General features: G+C 39.7%; 1 protein-coding gene across 14 annotated transcripts in view; it reads right to left on the minus strand.

The window, feature by feature from the left end:
- Nucleotides 1-21,072, minus strand: part of LOC126268165 (band 3 anion transport protein) — an 811,429-nt gene that overhangs the window by 45,766 nt on the left and 744,591 nt on the right. For all 14 annotated transcript variants that reach the window (XM_049973749.1, XM_049973744.1, XM_049973747.1 and 11 more), the window contains 3 exons: nucleotides 16,712-16,872; nucleotides 15,580-15,745; nucleotides 15,015-15,262 (listed from right to left, as the gene is read on the minus strand). In XM_049973749.1, coding sequence (XP_049829706.1) covers nucleotides 15,015-15,262; nucleotides 15,580-15,745; nucleotides 16,712-16,872 — 575 coding nt within the window. The remainder of the gene's footprint in view (nucleotides 1-15,014; nucleotides 15,263-15,579; nucleotides 15,746-16,711; nucleotides 16,873-21,072) is intronic.

Genomic DNA, 21,072 nt, shown 5'->3' on the forward strand with positions numbered 1-21,072 from the left:
TGCCAGTACTTACCTTTTGGAGGTGAATTATTCAGTACTGTCGACGGATACATGAAACAACACTGCTGTGCAAAACGTACAGATGAAAGTAACTTTTTCATGATTTGTCACAGCCAAGTAAGATAGCTTGATGGAACTTGGATCATATATAGAAAGAACTGCTACTGTATAGTACAAAAGGTAAGTGAAAGAATATGTAATGAAGCAAGCAAAAACTTATGCTTTTATTCAGCCACCTGGACATTACAAAAGGTACGAGATGGGTCTCACTAGAGTGTGTTATCACCAAGTGTAGCAAAGAATGCTCTGCAACATGCTCCCAAGCAGCCACAAGGTTAATATGAAATTTTTCTGGTATGGCATTCCATTTCTCCACTAGTACAATTGACAGCTGCTGGATGATTGTAGGTGCATGTGGATGTGCTACGATATATCTCCCCAACATATCCTCAAAGAGATTTAAGTTTGGGGGGAGGGGGGCGGGAGGGGGGTGGAGAGGGGGAGGTAGACCAATCCATTCGCCAGATATCCTCTTGTTCCAACAGCTCTCCCACCTACTCTGTTCAATACAGTCATGCACTGTCATCCATGAAGGTGAAGTCAGAGGTGAATGCACTCATGAAAAATGGGATTATAACATCGCAATAACACTGAAGGGTGAGTGTAATGTGGTACAGTGTTCAAAGATGCAGTAAAAATTACATATTACCACCACTCACCATATGAGGATACATCCAGCATTGTCAAATGTGACTGCATTGGTGGTCCAGGGTTATGGTGTAGCAAGGCATAGTATCGCATGGGTATACTGACCTTTCAGCCTTTGATCACAGTAGCATGCCACACTCAGCAATCAACATTATTGTCATTTTGCACTTCTCCCTCACATGATTCTTAACAAGAGTGCATTCAGCTCTGACTTCAATTTTATGGATGACAATGTGCGACCACATCAAACAGCACGGATGAAGGAACTCTTGAAATGTGTGGATATTCAGTCAATGGACTGCCCTGCCTGTTCACCTGACTTACATCTTATCAAGCACATGTGCAATGCATTGGCAAGACATAATGCACCATGTCCAAATACATCAAAGACCATCCAGCAGTTGGGAACCACACTAGTGAAGGAATGGAATGAAGAACTCCTTAACAACATTGTGGCCTGCATGGGAGCACATTACACAACCCACATGTGATGATCACATACCCTAGTCAGACAAAATGTCCAAGGGGTAATCCAGAATCATGCGACTTCCATGTAGTTATTGTCTTTGAAAAGTCACACCTGCTTATCTCATTGTGTATTTCTTTCAGTTACCTTCTGTACTATGCTGTAGCAGTTCACTTGAGCAATGTCCCTCGACCGTGACATCATGCAAAAGTTACAAGTTTCGCACAGCAAAATTAATGACACTATCCTAGTTTTTGGAATATTAGTGACTTCCTGAGTAATGAAGTAGGGATAGCTTGGGGAGGACTGAAAAGGATGAGAGGAATCTGCCTATTGCTTACTGGGGTCATTCTCATCCTGGGGTCTGAGGACCTGCACCATCTTTCGAACCTTCCACATCCTATTCCTCTCCTCCCTTTTTGGCAGTCACAGATATTACACTTCCTCAGGGTAAAAACTGACCAGCAATATTGTCACAAGTCTTATGGTTTTCGTGGGTAAATTTTCATCCTTTTGATACTAAAAGCATATCTGAAATGTAAATGCTGTGATCTTTATACTATCTGTGTGAACTTTTCATTAACTCTTATTACATTATTAATCTGTATAATGATGGCCACACAGGTAAAAAATATCCAAAAGCAGTGTATCCATACTGTCAGCTACATATATGTTAACCTCCAATTAACACAGTGGAAAGCCCAGGATGGAATAACAACAATATGGAAAGGATAGATTGCTACTCACAACATAGTAGAGATTTCTGCTAGAATGTCTATTTCAGAAGGACGTTGTCAAACAACACAAATATTTTAGCACTCTTTTTCATTGTGTCTGTCTGCAACTCAATGCTCTCTCTACATGGAGGGGTGGGGGGTGGGGGGGGGGGGGGGGAGGAGGAGGAGGAAAAGTAGAAGGAGAAGAAGAAGGAAGTACACAAATCTGGCACAGTGTTACATAATGAGTTCTCTCTATTATGACATATTTAATTCAGTTTCATGGAAAAATATCCTAGACAATTACAGTTTTTAATTAGTTAACAGTGAGTGAGTACATTAAGCAGGATGATCTCCATCTGCCAAATATCTGTGAAGTGCACTGTGGCCTCAACCCCAAAGACTTCTGCGGTGCCACAGAAATCATCTTTACCACTGCCATCCAGGTCAGCATTTGCCAATTTCTGCTGGACCCACTGGTTGCAGGTTAACTCCTGCAACTTCCTCTGAGCCTTGTCCTGCCCCAGCCTTCCACAGTACTTAGTAATTCAAGCAATATAGTCCAGGGACATAATTATGAATGGGGAGAACTCATGTATGGGATTCTCCAAGGATCAATCTTAGGTCCACTACTGTTCCTCATACACTATGTGATCAAAAGTGGCTGGACACCTGGCTGAAAATGAATTACAAGTTTGCGGCACTCTCCATTGGTAATACTGGAATTCAATATGGTGTTGGCTCACTTTTAGCCTTGATGACAGCTTGCACTCTTGCAGGCATACATCCAATTAGGTGCTGGAAGGTTTCTTGGGGAATGGCAGCCCAACTTCCATGGTCTGCTCCACTGAGGAGAGGTATCGATGTCAATCGGTGAGGCCTGGCACAAAGTCGATGTTCCAAAACATCCCAAAGGTGTTCTATAGGATTCAGGTCAGGACTCTGTGCAGCCCAGTCCATTACAGGGATGTTATCATGGTGGAACTACTCTGCCTCAGGCCATGCATTATGAACAGGTGCCCGATCATACTGAAAGATGCAACTGCCATTCCCGAACTGCTCTTCAACAGTGGGAAGCAAGAAGGTGCTTAAAACATCAGTGTAGGCCTGTGCTGTGATAGTGCCACATCAAACAATAAACGGTGCAAGCCCCCTCCACGAAATACACAACCACACCATAACACCACCGCCTCCAAATTTTACTGTTGGCACTACACACGATGGCAAATGACATACACCGGGCATTCGCCATACCCACACCCTGCCATCGGATCACCACTCTGTACTGTGATTAGTCATTCCACACAACGTTTTTGCATTGTTCAATAGTCCAATGTTTACACTCCTTACGCCAAGTGAAGTATCGTTTGGCATTTACCGGCGTGATGTGTCACTTATGAGCAGCTGCTCGACCATGAAACCCAAGTTTTCTCACCTCCCGCCTAACTGTCACGGTACTTTCAGTGGATCTTGATGCAGTTTTGAATCCCTGTGTGATGGTCTGGATGGATGTCTGCCTATTACACATTACAACCCTCTTCAATTGTCGGCAGTCTCTTTCAGTCAGCAGATGAGGTCGGCCTGTATGCTTTGTACATGTCCCTTCACATTTCCACTTCACTATCACATCAGAAACAGTGGACCTAGGGATGTTTAGGAATGTGGAAATCTCATGTACAAATGTATGACACAAGTGACACCCAATCATCTGACCACGTTCGAAGTCCATGAGTTCCATGGAGTGCCCCATTCTGCTCTCTCATGTCTGGCAGAAATTTCAAAATTTTTAGGGATTCATATTGATGAGAATTTAAATAGAAAAAAAACACTTTTTGGAACTCCTAAAACAACTTAGCTCAGCCACATTTGTGCTTAGACTCACTGCAAATCTTGAGGAGGGATAAATCAGTAAATTGACAGGTTTTGCATATTTTCATTCACGATGTCATATGGACAATGTTCTGGGGTAACTCATCTTTAAGAAAACTCTTCATTGTGCAAACAAATGTTGTAAGAATAATATGTGGTGCTCGCCTCTGATCATCCTGCAGACATCTGTTTAGGAGTTGGGTTTTCTGACTACTGCTTCACAACATATTTTTCCCAAATAAAGTATGTTTTAAATAATCCACTGCAGCTCAAAAGTAACAATGAGGTACATAATTACAATATCAGAAAGAAAAATGGCATGCATTACTCCATATTATGGCTATCTTTAGCATAAAAAGGGGTGCACAATGCTAGAAAAAAAATTTTAATCACTTAACCACTGATATAAAATGTCTGACAGACAGCAAAGTAAAATTTGATACCAAACTGAGAAAGTTTCTCCTTGACTCCTCCTTCTATTCTGTAGAAGAATTTCTGTTACTATAACATGTATGTGGTGGGTAGGAATTACTAACTCACATCTGGCTGTGAGATTCAGTAGGGACATGGTGGGGACAGAACAGTATTGCTAAATGCATCATTGGTAGTCAGAGCTGGTTGGGGGAAGTGGATAGCAGAGGAATGAGAAGAGGAAAGGACTATGCATGTTTGTCAGTGGGACAGAAGGCATGTGAATGATTGGAATAGAAGTAGGGAAAGTGATAGGCAGATGGATGACAGGGACTAGCAAAGATTGATGCCAGGGGTGCTTATAGGAACAAAGGGAATTTTGTAGGGACGGTTCTTCATGTTGGATACAGCAAGTGATATAATTTGTACATATCTGTCGCATGACAGAAAGATAAAATGGCTCATTGGATGTATCATGTGATCCTGGGTTTTTCCACCCAAATTCATCTTCAGTTGAGCTATCATGATGGTGATTATAACTGATGTCGAGGTCATGCCATTAACATATACATTACGCATGCACAGTTGAACCATGTACCACCTGAGAATGGGCAGGACTTAAAACTACTGTGACATAAGTAAAGAAGCTGCACAATTCTGATGATATTAACATTTTCAGTTTTTGGGGAAAACACTGAAAGCCTGGCCCTCTTATGTTGCCAGGGGTGCAGTTACTGTTGCTTAAGATGATGTTACTCCTTACAACATCATTGTGCAGAGTCACTGGAATGACTGCAATGTGATTATTGTTGAAAACCAACCTTCTAGGAACTTACTTCAACTGCAACTGTGAAGCTAGAAGACACCACCTCAGCTTTAGCCACAGTCAACTTTCTCAATACAGATAGCAATTTCTCTTATTTAACTTGATGCTGTGACAGTTAAATTGCTGATGATGAGCAAGTACTAATATCTTTGAACAAAGGTCTTGGAAAGGAAGGACTGTGATTTCTGCTGTGACTTCTGTTTAAACAGTAATCTCTGACTGCATATTACCCTGTCTTCCATCTTTAAGCTCTGAGGTTTTCAAATCTCATCTGATGCAGTCCCCAACAATCTATCTTTCCTTCTCATCCTGTGCAGTGTCTCCCCTGATCCATGGTTCTGGGTGACTTTCCCAAAATCCCTTTTTCTAGATCTCTCCAGTCCTTTTCCTTCACCCCTCTTCCTTCCCTTTCAAACTTTCTGCATGAAGAAGGCGCCACTGGCTCCAAAAGCTTGCCATTTACAACCATTTCCTTCACCCCTCTTCCTTCCCTTTCAACCTTTCTGCATGAAGAAGGAGCCACTGGCTCCAAAAGCTTGCCATTTACAACCGTCTTTTATGTGTGTGTTCTGCTGCCGCTTGGTGAGTAGATTTTTATCTATCCAGTTAAATTATTTTGTCAATAATTGAATTTTTGTCGTTATACTACTTTTACTGTCTAATTTCCTAATCTAAGCAACACCAGATTTAATCTTACTACATTCCATTACACCTACTTCACTTTTGCTAATATTCATCTTAATCACCCTTTCAAGATGCTGTCCATTCCGTTCAAAATCCTTTACTATCTCTGACAGAATTATATTATCAGAAAATCTCAAAGTTTTCTTCTCCCTGTTTCTCCTAATTTTTTCTGGCTTCATTTACTGCTTGCTCAGTGTACCAACTGGAAAACTTTGGGGATAGGCTACAACACTATCTCAAACCTGTATCCACCACCACTTCCCTTTCATGTCCTTGAATTCTGTATAAATGCCATATGGTTTCTACACAATACTAAATAACATTTCACTCTCTGTATTTTAGCCCTAACTTTCAAAATTTCAAAGAGTTATTCCAGTGAACATCACTGAAAACTATCTCCAAGTGTACAAGTGCTATAAATGCAAGTTTGCCTTTCCTTAACTACCTTCTGCTAAGATAAATCATAGGGCTAGTACTGCCTTGTATGTTCCAACATTTCTCTGGAACCCAACTGATCCCCCAGAGAAGAGCTTCTACCTGTTTTTCTTGTGTAAATAATTTGTGCCACTATTTTTCAACCATGACTAATCAAACTGTTAGTTCAATAATATTCACACATGTCAGCACCTGCTTTCTTTGGAAGTGGAGTTTCTACATTCTCTTGGAGTATGAGGGTATTTCCCTTCTCTCATGCATCTTGCAGACCACAAGGAATAGTTTAATCATAGTTAGCTCTCCCAACGATATCAGCAGTTCTGAGGGAATGTCTTCTATTGCATTGTTTTGACCAGGGTCCTTCAGTGCTATGTCAAATTCCTCTTGTAGTCTCATATCCCCCATCTCATCTTCATCAACTTCCTCATCTCTCTGTACTATACTGCCTTCAAGTTAATTTCCCTTGTATAACTGTTCTACACACTCCTTCCACCTTTCAGTTTTCCCTTGTTTGCTTAGTACTGGTTTTCCACCTGAGCCCTTGATATTCATACAGCTGTGTCCTATAGACATACATTTGTGTTCTAGCAGTTCCTGCTTAGCCATTTTGCACTTTCTGTCAATCGCATTTTTAGAAGTTTGTATACCCTTGATCCCAGCGGAGGTTCGAGTCCTCCCTCGGATGTGTGTGTTTGTCCTTAGGATAATTTAGGTTAAGTAGTGTGTAAGCTTAGGGACTGATGAGCTTAGCAGTTAAGCACCATAAGATTTCATACAAATTTGAACATTTTTTTTTGTATACCCTTTTTCCTGCTTCATACACTTTATTTTTTCTCCTTTCAGAAATAAAATTCAATATCCCCTGCGATATTGAAGGATTTCTACTACATCTAACCTTTTTACATTTTTCATCGCCACTGTCTTTACTATTTCATCTCTCAAAGGTACCCAATTGTCTTCTACTGTATCCTTTCCCCTGTGTTCACTTTAAAATTTTGACAACCTCTGGTTGTTCCAACTTATTCAGGTCCCATCTCCTTGATTTCCTAGCTTTTCGCAAATTTTTGATTTTAATGAACTGTTCTTAACCAACAAATGTCGTCAACTCCACTTCTGCCCCCGGAAATGTCTTACAGTTTAAAACCTAGTTCTAAGGTCTCTGACTTATCAGTGTACAATCAATCTGAAATCTCCCAATGTCTCCATGTCTCTCTAATGTGAACAGGGTTCTTTTGTGAATGTTAAACTAAGTTTTAGCAATGATTAAATTGTGCTCTGTGCAAAACTCTACCTGGTAGAGTTTCCCCCAGTTCACATTCTCTTACTATTTTTCCTTCCCTTTCTCTTCATACTACATAAATCCAGTCACCCACCACAATAAAATTTTCATCTCCTTTTTCTGAATAATTCATTTTTATTTATTTCATCATACATTCTTTCAATCTCTTTATCAACTGCAAAGTTAGTTGGCACATAAACTTGTACTACTGTGGTGGGTGTTGGCTTTGTGTCTATCTTGGCTACAATAATGCATTCGCTATGCTGCTCCCACATTCCTATTTTTACAATTATTATTAGACTTTTATTTGATTTTGTATTAATAACTCTGCACTTACCCGACCAGAAGCCTGTAATATTGCAGCCAAACTTCACTGATCCCCATATCTCTAACTTCAAACTATCCATTTTCCTTTTTAAATTTTTGAACTTACCCACCCCATTAAGGGATCTAACATTCCATGCTCCTGTCTATAGGATGCCCATTTTGTTTTTCCGAATAACAACATCCTCCTGAGAAGTCCCCACCTGGAAATCAGAATGGAGGATTACTTTGCCTCAGGAATATTTTAACCAAGAGGATACATACACACATATCCATTGATCACAGGCCTTACAGACCATGTACTGCTTCCATAAACAATCTTCATTCCTTCCTGTTTTGTACTCGGTTCCCCCAGGTGTCTCCAGTCCCCAGGGCTACCAGGTATTTTGTCAGATCATTCAACGAGCATTACCTTGGTTGTCCTATGGGCCCTCTGATGTTTGGTTCCTCTCAATGAGTCAGATCATTCAACGAGCATTACCTTGGTTGTCCTATGGGCCCTCTGATGTTTGGTTCCTCTCAATGAATATCATGGAAAGAATAGCAAGGGGAATGAAATGCATTTATTCTCTCAGGGAGACGCTCTGCTCAAAATTAGCAAACACTAAGATGAGAATATGTAGCTGCGATACACCCAGCAGTCATGTATGGTGTGGAAACCTAGAGCATGACTAAATGAGAAAAGGAAAAATCATTAATAGTTAAAAGACGAGTAATGAGGAAGTTATGGGGACCAATCTTACATAAAGGAAAATGGAGGAGGAGGAGGAGAAGGAGGAAGAGCGAAGAAATCTACCTCTTGATACAACAACCAACAATCTTACAGAAGACGAAGAGAAAAAGAATCCTGGCGTCAGTTCATGCAGCCAGTATTCCAGAAGAAAGATAGTTGAACAAAACATTTGAGGGGAAACCCAAGAGGATGCAGTCATTATTTAACCATACTGCAAAGCTGCATGTCCATGAGAAAAGTGTGAGCTGTAGTTCCCTCTTTCTTTCAATCATCCAGACTGTTGCCCCTGTGGCTACTGAAAAGAATGTTGCTGATCCTTAGGAATCATGTCTATCTGGCCTCTGCACTGGTACCCGTCCTGTGTGGTGCACCAACATCTGTATCACTGAGGTACATAAGCCAATGTCTGTGGTTTATGGAGCATTTCCTTATAGTCACATAATTGTTTAAGAATCCATTTTGCCCACAATTGCAACTTGTGTACCATCAAGTGTCAAGCTCAGCCTTTCATTAATGGTATGTTTTACTCGATAAAACTGATCACAAACCACATCCTGCTCATATTATCTGTTCCATGGTGAACTCTTCCAGCATCTAGTATTATCTACACTGCAGTGTATCTTACAGCACCCCTTCTCCCCTCTGGCCTTCCCTATGGGGTTAGCAAGCAACAGAATGTTCTTGTTTAGTTTATTATACATTTCCATTTCATATATTGCAAGCAGAAAATACAATTTCAATCAAGGAGTATGAAGCATATCTTGTGTTACATGAATGATCAAGCTTTTGACAATGTTGACTGGAATACTCTCTTTCAAATTCAAACTGTGGTAGGGATAAAATACATACAAAAACAGTGAATCAGATTAGGAAATGAGACACTTAAAGTAGTAGATGAGTTTTGCTATTTGGGAGGCAAAATATTTGATGATAGTCAAAGTAGGGAGGATATAAAATGTACACTGGCAATGGTAACAAAAGTATTTGTCAAGAAGAGAAATCTATTAACATTGAGTATAGACTTAAGTGTAAGGAAGTCCTTCCTGAAAGTATTTGTATTGAGTGCAGCCATGCATGGAAGTGAAACATTGATGATAAACAATTTGGACAAAAAGAGAATACTAGCTTTTGAGATGTCGTCCTGCAGAAGAATGCTGAAGATTAAATGGGTTGATCACATAACTAATAATGAGGAGGTACTGAATAGAATTGCATAGAAGAGAAATTTGTGGTACAAACTGACTGAAAGAAGGGATCGGTTGGTAGGACACATTCTGAGGCATCAGGGGATCACCAATTTAGCACTGGAGGGAAGTGGGGGAAGGGGGTAAAAATCAGAGGGTGAACAAGAGATGAATACAGTAAGCAAATTCAGAAGGTACGTAGGTTGCAGTAGTTACTCAGAAATGACGAAGCTTGCACAGGATAGGGTAGCAAGGAGAGCTACATAAAACCAGTCTTTGCACTGAATACCAACACAACAACAACATGAACGATGAAAATTATTTTTCTTCAACAGCTGTGGTCTCATGTATAAAAAGTTTATAATTTTATAGGTTATAAGGAGGTTACAGTAAAAGACTATAATTTTTTACACAATACTCAATGTGATTTCCTTGGAAACTAGGTACTCATGTTTCTAATTATACTCTTCTGAAACTTTATTACATTACTTAGGGTTTCTAAAAACAACATTATTGCATCAAACAATTGAATTTAAATACAGTACATGATTTTTCACGTTTACTTGTTAATAGTGTTACATAATACTTGCACTGCTTATGTGAAACTCTTTTCTATGAATTCAAAATGTGCACTTCAGTTAAAATTCTTACTCAGAATAAGTACTACACATTTTACAAAGTTTACTTCCAGTACTTCTTGATTTCTTTTTATTATACCTTTCAGTTTAATGGCATTATCTTTCTTATGAATGGGCTGATTTCTGTTCTCCGTCAATCAACTAGTGTCGCTCCCTCCATGAGAAATATATGATAATGGATAACAGATAATACAACAGACAATGCTAATGTATCCTCAGTCCAAAACCTAACATGAACCTACTGACCCTAAAGGTCCATCGACCTGTTCACAAATTTAAGTCACTTTTTAGCACCTGATGGATACATTTCAGCTTCCTTCCTCCCTTCTCTGCGTTCACATGATGTTTCAAGTAAGGACAAGGATTTCTTGAGTAACTATTACAAAAATGTAACAATATATTGGAGGTGCTGAGGCACAACAAAAAGACTGTCACAAATAAAGCTTTCAGCCATTAACGCCTTCATCAACAATAGATGACAAACACACACACAAACACACACACACACACACACACACACACACACACACACACACACACACACAAAATCTCATGCAAATGCAACTCACACACAACTGCAGTCTCAGACAACTGAACCCACACTGTGAGCTGCAGCACCAGTGCATGATGGAAGTGGTGACTGGGTGGGTATAAGGAGGAGGTTAGGGTGGGGAGGGGGAGGGATAGTTTGTTGGAGTGGTGGACAGTGAAGTGCTGCAGGTTAGATGGAGGGTAAAGGAGAGGTTGTGGTGGTGGTGGGGGAGTAGTGGAAAAGGAGAGAAGTAAAAAGACTGCGTGTGATAGTAAATGATGGCTGTATAGCACTGGAATAGAAACAGGGATAGGGCTGGATGGGTGAGGACAGTGACTAACGAAGGTTGAGGCCAGGAGGGTTACGGGAACATAGGATGTATTGCACGGAAAATTACCACCAGCGCAATTTAGAAAAGCTGGTGTTGGTGGGAAGGATCCATATGGCACAGGCTGTGAATGAATCACTGAAATGAAGGATGTCATGTTTGGCAGCGTGTTCAGCAACTGGATAGTCCACTTGTTTCTTAGCCACAGTTTGGTTGTTAAGTTCCATCCTGGATTTTCCATCGTTTGATTATAACAAAAATATAGTTATTTTTTTTAATCACCACCACAGGAGATTCTTTCAAGGTGCAATAATCTCCTGTATTAATTGTACTTTATCCATGTCCAATTAACAATGCTCAATCAGTCAAACAAGAGTAGAGCAAGCTACCTCCTGTTTTGACAAATTGTATGAAACTCATAAAACTGCAATGAACCACTTTAAAAGCAATAGAGATACTTTATCTTTCTGTTATAATATTTGGCGCAATATACGAGAGTTGGAACTTAAATAGTGGCAACTATTTATTCACAACTGATACAAATGAGTTACATGTTTGCACCTGTTATTTTCTTCAAAGTAGTCACCAGCATTGCGTAGAACCTGTTGCTAGTGATGTGGAAGGCATAGTATACCGCTAGCAGAGCCTGTTCTGTTGATGGTGCAAATGGAGCGGTCTACTGCCTGTTGAATCTCTGGAACAGTTCTGAAGTGAATGCCACGAAATAGTCCCTTCATTTTCGGAATCAAATCAAAGCCACAAGTACTTAAGTCGGGAAGTATGGTGAATGGTACAGTATGTCCTAGTCCCATTGACCGAACAGAGCTGCCACAGCTTGTGCTGTATGCGGCCGCTCATTGTCGTGAAAAGTGATGGGTGGGTTGCGCAGTAAGTGTCGCCGCTTCTTTCGCAAAGCTGGTCACAGGTGATGCTCCAAAAATGAACAGTAATACTGTGCATTGACAGCCTGCCATGGAGGCATGTAATGCATTAGGATAACACCATCACTATAACTTTAGACCGCTCCATTCGCACCTTAACAGAACAGGCTCTGCTAATGGTATACTACGCCTCCCAAATCGCTGGCAATGGGGTCTACACAATGCTGGTGACTACTCTGAAGCACAGTAACAGGTGCAAACATGTAGCTCTTTTGTATCGGTTATGAATGAATAGTTGCCACTATTTAAGTTCCAACCCTCGTATATAATAAAATTAATCACATGTTTGGAAGCTCTGATAGGAAGTTTCAATACTCTCCAGTGTCAATAGTATCACAAACTAGCAAACCTTTGGACTAGTGAAGGAAAAAACATTGTGGGTGTGGTGGCAGAGAGCTTGTGCACAATGGATGTGAGGGGATGTGAACTCCTATCTGCACAGTTCAGGAAAGTTGGTGCTGGAGGGGAGGATCTAGATGGCTCAGGATGTGGAGCAGCCATTGAAATCAAGCATGCTATGTTCACCTGCATTTTATGCCACCAGGTGGTCTACTCTGATCTTGGCCCCAGTTTGATGGTGACCATTCATCCTGGTGGACAGCTGGTTGGTAGTCATACCAATACAAAAAGTTGTGAAATGATTGCAGCACAGCTGGCATATGATGCAATGGCTGTCATAAATGCTTTGGCCTCTATTGGGGATGGATAACCATAAGCCTCTAATAGGACAAGATTAGGAAGTTCTGGGTAGGTAGATTTGGCAGGTCTTGTACCGGGATCTTCCACAAAGATATGATCCCTGTGACTTGTAGATGGGATTGGAAGTGGCATTAAGATGGACTAGCATGTTTTGGCAGTTGTGTGGGTGATGGAGCACCACTTCAGGAGATGTGGAAACGATCATGGGTAGTATGTCCCCTTTAGTAATCAAAGCCCACACAAAGGATGTAGTTCAGTTGTTCTAGTCTGGAATGTAAAGGTCTCTGTGAGATTCCCAGCATATTGGGCAAGGAAGTTCTTGTCACTGCAGATATGCCGTCCATGGGTGGCCAGGCTGTGACTCGCACACCAATCTGTTTATGAGCCATATACAGGAAATTTCAAAGTTTTAAACATGGCTCCAGCAGCAACAGTTGCAATCTTCACGGTAAATGGTACAGCCAAACAGTTGCAGGATAAAGATTTATTGAAATCCTTGACCACGGTTTTGGTATATCAAAATATAACTTCATCAGAAGCAAAAATACACCTGAACTATTGAAATCCTTGACCACACTTTTGCTATATCTAAATGTACTTTCATCAGAAACAAAAATACACCTGAACAGGAAAACGCCTTCATAGCACAACACTTGCAGCTTTCAGTAACCAAAAAAATTAACAATGTAATTACAAGCACAAAAAACATTGCAGTCACTTACTAAAATCACATCCTGCAGTGGAGATGCATAAAACAACCATGCCAAAGCACATCGTCAGTAGTTAAAAATAAAATATGACCTCCATCTGTACAGCATAATTATGAAGAGATGGTTGACGTGAACACGGCATGTTATCAGTACTCTGAACTAGCATGAAGAGGGTGTGGAAGCACTAGGGCAGGCAGTTTCACCGAGAGGATGCACTTGTGGTATGTGCGAGACACTCATGCACATTAAAACCCAGCGATACATACTCATGCACGTCAAAATTTTAAAGGTTGTACTAATTCAAACCTTCTGTCTTAATAAATAAAACATATCAGAACCATTTAAAACCTCTACATACAATAGAAAATACGAACACCTATTGTTCAGGAGTATTTTTGCTTCTGATGAAGGTATATTCAGATATACCGAAACCGTGGTCAAGGATTTCAATAAATCTTTATCCTGAAACTGTTTGGCTGTTATCATTTACTGTGAATATACAGGAAACCTTCCTAGCCTCCCAAAAGTCCTGACCCCACATCTGGTTTAGGTTCATTGATGATATCTTCATGACCTGCACTCTGGACCAAGTCACCTTATCCTCATTCATTCACAACCTCAACACCTTCTCCCCAATTTGCTTCATGTGGTCATCCTCAAGCTCAAAGTAAGTAACATTAAACCTTTATGTAGATTATTATTTCCAGTTCTGATTCCATGAACTGATTTTTTGGTCTGAAGATGGCACGTATTACTTGTGACAAAAATATTAAGGAATAAATATATTTGGAGGGAAAGGTCAGTATCCTAAATTCCTTGAATAGGCATCTATAGGATGTTCCTAAGTTCACACCACAAATAATTTGTAGTACATGGTTTTGGACTTGGAAAACTTAGGCTTACTTGACATTATGAAATAACAGTAAGTGAGGGTTTCCAGAATGTGAGAACACAATGCCACAGTTTGGCTGAAAATGCAGCATGATTTCATCAATAAAATTCACTGATAAAGCCACCATTCCCATAAAGAATGCTAACTTTCTTATTTATGTCTGATAACACTGCATTCCAGTGGCAATATTTGTTTAACAATTCTACAGTATGCTCTTCCCAACGGAATATATTATCAACTTGTAATCCTAACAATTTAACACTGTGAACCTCTTTACCAGCTTCTCATAATATTTTAGATTTGTACTGAGATGGAACTGCAATAAGTGGTGCTGTTTACATTGAAATAAACATTTATTTTACACAATATATGACTGGTAACTTTGTCTCATACAATGGGTCTAAACTTTTATTAGGTACAATGTGTCTAATCTTTTACTAGACACAGATAAGTCAACATTAGTTAAAAAGCCTCATCTCTGCAATTAAGAGTACATCCCCATACTAATAATAATAGCACTTATAATGAATGTTAGCATATTATGAGCCTTAGATGCTGATGAACTGAAAATAATAATAATAATGCAAGTAGGTGTAAGGATCTAATGAGAGAAGTTAAGAAGTTTAATAATGTACTTACTCAGTTATGTGTGTCTCCATGAAGAGTAGTATGTACACGAGCAATGCAGGAGCACATGCTGCAAATCCAACCCACACATAGACTAAGTTAGCAGGGGAAATTATCCACCCTCTAACATCAGGGTTACTTGGTGATAGTCCTTCAGGGACTTTTAACTTTTCAGTGTATGTTGCTGGTACAAAATAGTCTAGTATTACCATACTTATAATCGCTATTGGCACACCAAAGTCTCCCAATGCACGCCTTGCCTGAAATAATGACAATAATGATGAGGATGATGATGATGATGATGATGATAATAATAATAATAATAATAATAATAATAATAATAATAATAATAATGACAGAGTAATAACATCAATGTCTTTTGTTTGCAGACAAAGAGTTTTATACAAAGTACTTCAAAGGCACTGAAAAGTCCAGAACTCTTATGAGAGAACAAACAACTATGGGAAAGTCAAAATTGCCCAGATAAAATTAAACACGTTCTTGAATTTTTGGAACCACATGAAGCTATACTGGCAAGGAGAGAAATAGAGCAATAGAATAAAACTGAGAAACTTACACTTCTTCCAAGAAACTTGCTGTTTCTGAACTGTCTCAGATAATAAGCTATAAAGAATGTTCCCAAGGACAAAATCAAACATAAGAGTGCTGTATTTGGTTGATCAACTTTGTCTTCTGTTCCAACAAATGCAAGTATACTGCTGTTGCCATTTGCTGCACGTGCCCTGAAATCATAATGAATAAAGCTGTCAATGCATCAATTTACATCATGCAATCATGATAATTCCTTTTTGGGAACTGTTTAGCAAAGCACAGTGAGACAGACACCTGAGCAGGAGAATGAGTGAGACTGGGTATGCTATATGAAACCCCTGCCCTTTATCAACATAAAAACTCTTGACCACAAACTGACAAAAGAGTCCAGCATTTGAATTTAATTTCGGTATTCTTCAATGCATATCCAACAAAGTGATTATAGCAGGAAGTGCCCCTTATATCTTATTACTAATTATCTTCCCTTAAATGTGACAGTTTACTCAGAGTGAACAGGTTTCAACAGTCATCCATGGCCATTTAGATGACTGGACACCTAACCCATCATTAAAAAGAACATGTCAAAACAAAATAAATACCATCTGAACAGGCCTTGAAGGCTTAATGGTACCGCCGCTGTGTCATCCTGAGCCCTTAGGTGTCACTGGATGCGAGTATGGAGGGGCATGTGACCGACACTGCTCTCTGGTCCATTTTCAGTTTTCGTGACCAGTGCTGCTACTTCTCAATCAAGTAGCTCCTCAACTGGCCTCACAAGGGATAATGAATGTGATAACAGTAGTAGTAAACATATGGAGAATAGTATTTAGAATAAAAAGTCATCTGGTGAACCCCACTCAAAGTAAGAATGTTGTGCCACAATACTGTTATTATTAGGTTAACTGAAAACAAGGTACTTCTTAAAGAAAGATTAATATAATGCTAACATTTATGAGGTAAGAGTAATTACAGTTCTCAGTGGCAGAATTGTTGTTTTGCAATGGTCATACATGTATTATCATCCTTTTACAGCTCTGCATGAAGAACATATTTAGCATAAAGTGCCCAAGAATACAGTCCTTTAGTAAATTCGTCTCACTTGTATTCTAAACATATATTGTCAATAAATTACACATGGCCAGAAAAAAGGTACTCACCCAAGATTTGTTGTATTTTCAACATAGCTTGGTTCGCTTACAGTGGTTGTATTTGTATTATTATTAGAACTCGATGAATTCTCATACCAAGAAGCAGCAAACAGGGAGAATTCATCCTGTTCTGCACAATAATCAGCTGTTAAGGGATGCTTCTGGAAAACCTGCGACAAATTAAGTGTTTTCTACAGCAATGCAAATGGAAATGCTTTCATGTTATGCTTTCTACATTTTCAATTCTTTCCCTGATGTAGTATCTTAAATCACTAACAACGGTACCTGACAAATGCAATTTAACTATAACTTCAAGCAGCAAATAACTCAACAATAATAATATTGTTAGTAGATCTCCAATATAGTGGGTGCAAACATCTCAGAAGAAAGTAGTAACATACAGCCAGAAAAGTCAAAAATTTTATACTCTTACTACAGTTAGCAACTGCATTTTCTGTAGAGTTGGCAGAATCAGCTTTGTCTCACACATCAGCAAATTACTGTTGACACAATGCATCCTTCAGTCTGTGCTCTTCATTCTTAACTCAATGTTACCTGTTGTGCTACGTAGGGGTAGTAAATAGTAGTTTTATTGGTTTTGTTGAATGAGTGAAAATGACTGCTAAAAGATTTTATGTTGAAGAATATATTGAGTATGGATTCATGTTGCCACTGTGTTGTGTGTCGTAACAGAAAACCATAAAAGTAAAAGTAATGATGTGTATCTTAGCTAAGCTAAACTTCATCAAAACAGGTCTTGGGAGCCCAATGGTACCAACTGACCGACTCCTGTGTTGTCCTCAGGCGAGAGGCATCACTGGATGCAGATACGGAGGGACATGAAATCCGCTCACTGGTCCCCCAGCTGTTGTCAGTTTTTGTGGCCGGAGCCACTACTTTTCAATTAAGAGCTCCTTGCCATCACAAGGGCTGTGTACACCATGTTTTCCAACAGAGCTCGGTAGACATGGACAGTATCACAGGTTTCAGATAATTTAGTGCCTTTAGGCAGAGAAATATAGAGGGGGAAGGTTAAAAGGCAAAGGCAGTTCACTCAGCCTTAAGGTGAGAGGGGTCCACTTGTGAGGTCAGTCCCATCTGTTGCCATTGGATCTCAAATATTTCAGTCATGAGCAGCCTTCCAAATTACCTGTTTTAAGTAGTTTTCAGGAAAATCATTTAGTATTGTTTCACATGATATTTTTTCACATCTACCACTTAAAAAACACTAATCATTGCACTTGATTGTGGAATGATCACTCTCAACCAATGATGACAGTATGATTGAGGAACGTAAATCTTAGCAAGCTGAGATTTTCTCTACACCTTTTACTGCATATGGGGTGAATTCAATGGTCAATAGAAAGACCCAATTATGAGCTTATGTCCACCCTTGGTACTGATCCTTGCCCAAACTGTTTTACATGCTGCTTCAATTTCTTTTTCAGTAGATTTAAGTTTCAAAAAATACAGATGTTTGGGTACCACATACTCTAAGTCAGAAATCACAAAAATCAGTGGGTGACCATATGTGCATCTCTGCTTGCACATTGTCAATTGGTTCATGAGCAACGCCAACCATTCCTATCCTGTGTCATTACTGGTAACGAGAAATGTTGTCTTTATGCTAACAAGGAGAAGAAAGGAATGGTTGAGCCCAGACAAAGCAGCAACTCCTCATAAAAAGACCTGTATGCATACATGAAAGATAATACTATGCATCTTGTGGAAGAGAAATAGTGTGGTATACTATGAATTGCTTCTCCGAGGTGTAACCACCACTGTTGACATTTATTGTCAACAACTGTTGCAATCCAAGAACAATGACCAGCAAGACTGCATGAAGTGATGCTGCTGCACAACAACACATGCCTACTTCCCACTATACTGGCGAAAAACACTACACAGGACTTTAGTTGGAAAATCTTTCTGCACCCATTCCATTCACCTGAACCTGCACCCACTGCTTTTCACTTTTCCCACCCTCTATGAAACAACCTTCAAGGAACTTCCTTCCCGGATGAAAATGCGCTGTGATCATAGCTTGATCAATTCCTCTCTGCAACAGCAAGTGATTTTTACAGTTGCAGAATTGAAAAGTTACCCCAGCACTGACAGACTATTGTGAAGGAGAATACATTATTGGTGAATAATGTTATGAAAAGGAAAGCTGCTACTTACCAAATTGTGGAAATGGTGAGTCGCAGATAGGCACAACAAAAAGACTGTCGCAATATAAGCTTTTGGCCAGCAAGGCCTTCGTCAAAAATAGACGACAGATACATACAAACACTCATGCAAATGCAACTCACACACACACGGCTGCAGCTTCTGGCAGTTGAAGCCAGAGGCTGCAGTCATGTGTGTGGCCTCAGCTGCCAGAGGCTGCAGTCAAGTGTGTGACTTGTGTTTGCGCTCGCGCACAAGCACATGCAGATCTCTGCTGTATGGTGAGTAGCAACTTTCCTTTTTATGACATGTTGTAGTCCATCATAGACTTTCTATTGTCTGATTATTGAGGAATAAACTTTCTCATATGTGTATCTGTTGTGTTTATTAAACTTATGGAAGAATGCTATGAATGTATGTACCATCCCAATAACTTAAGGAATGCAGTCACATCTCATTGCTGACAACTGCTGGTATTTTGACTGGTTCACATCCTGTCATTGTCAAGGCAAAACTGAAAATGGCAGAGTGTGCACCAGTTCAAATACTAGCAGTTCTTGATTATGTCACCCAGCTGTGTTCCCGTAAGTTATTTGAGCATTGTATAAGCTAAGAGAAACTCAGGTCTTTGACAGTTGATCATAAGGATTCCAACAGTCTCATCTGTACGTGTGTTTAGGGAAGGGGATTTCTTTGGGTGCTTGGGGTCTCTTCCAACTACCAATATCTGGGCTAGATTGAGAGTCAGCTAATTTAAAAAATCACTGTGTGCACTGTGTCACCTACCTTAGCAGCGACCTCTGCAATCCAGAGCCATTTGTGTTGAACCCACACTGATCAGCTTTATAGTTCAAGTCTAAGAAGTTACAGACCAGCTTGTCAAATAATATTTGAAATCTTGGGTTCAAGCCCTCCACTTACTTCTGAACTAAGAGGTGATCAGTACTGAGGGTAATGAAGCAGGTTCTGAACTTTATTGAATTTTCCTGAGAAAGGCTGATCTTCTCAACTTTCTCTGCCAGTTTGTCAGAGATCCAAGTCTGAATTCAGCAAGCATTGTCTATTCCAATGTATACCACTATCTACACCTTATACCTCCACAGGCTGCCAGAGTGTCTTCCTCATAATGTTAAATGAGGCCTCCTGGCATGTGCATAGAGTGCAAGAGGTAATCATTCTTATTCCTTGCTGCCATTTCATGACGGCGTACAACTATGGAAGACCCATTCTAGTTGCCAATAATTAACAAAATGCCTATCCTTTTACTCTTGCTTCTCCCTGACATGGAACACCTGAGGTGACGATAACCACAATCTTGTTGTTTGGGTGGTGTATTACCCTGAGTTCTTCCTGGTCCTTGTCTCCTCTGTTCTGGGCTCGTAGACCTATCAGTGACACATGATTCACAGTTGACAACTGGTGATAGCTAACATTTTAATGAGGAGACTCAATACAGCTGTCATGAATTTGAAGAATTACGTATTTGCCATCAGCTGTACAAATTTGTTTTCTAACAGTTTTAGTTACAGTGATTATCTTCACAGGAAGAAAAAAAGCTGTACATTAGATGGATACCCCTAACGGATAAACTGTAAACCACATGAGTCATAAATGTTTAAAGAACCATGAATCAAACAATGGAAAAATCCAGGAAGGAATGTAACAACAATATTATGAGAAGAAAAGTTGCCTGAGACTGCAGTCGCTCGCACGCTTGTGTGTGTGTTTCTGTTTGTGTGTGTGTGTGTGTGTGTGTGTGTGTGTGTGTGTGTTGTTGTTGTTGTTGTTGTTGTTGTTGTTGACGAAGGCCAATGGCTGAAAACTTTAATTGTGAAAATCTTTTTTTTTGTGTGCCTATCTGTGACTCAGCATCTCTGCTATATGGTGGGCAGCAACTTTCCTTCTCATAATGTTGTTAAAGAACCCTGATTTTGATATGAGCCCAAAATGACTTTACCATGATTAAACAAAATGATCATTAAGATGGTAAAATGAGGACTATCATCTGTACAGTGCAGATAGTTGAATTTTTGGGAGTAAGATAATGGAGGGCTGTTGACAGGCGAAAAGCAAATAGAACTCAGAAGGAGGTGGCCAAGAAATGAAATGTATGTCCTTCTGTTTCCAATAGATAGTGGAAACCATTTCCAATACAGTACAAAAATCTTCTCGACTGTCCAGCAACATCAAGTGGTCATACA

Source organism: Schistocerca gregaria, chromosome 4, assembly GCF_023897955.1.
Source record: "Schistocerca gregaria isolate iqSchGreg1 chromosome 4, iqSchGreg1.2, whole genome shotgun sequence".
NCBI classification, from domain to species: Eukaryota; Metazoa; Arthropoda; class Insecta; order Orthoptera; family Acrididae; genus Schistocerca; species Schistocerca gregaria.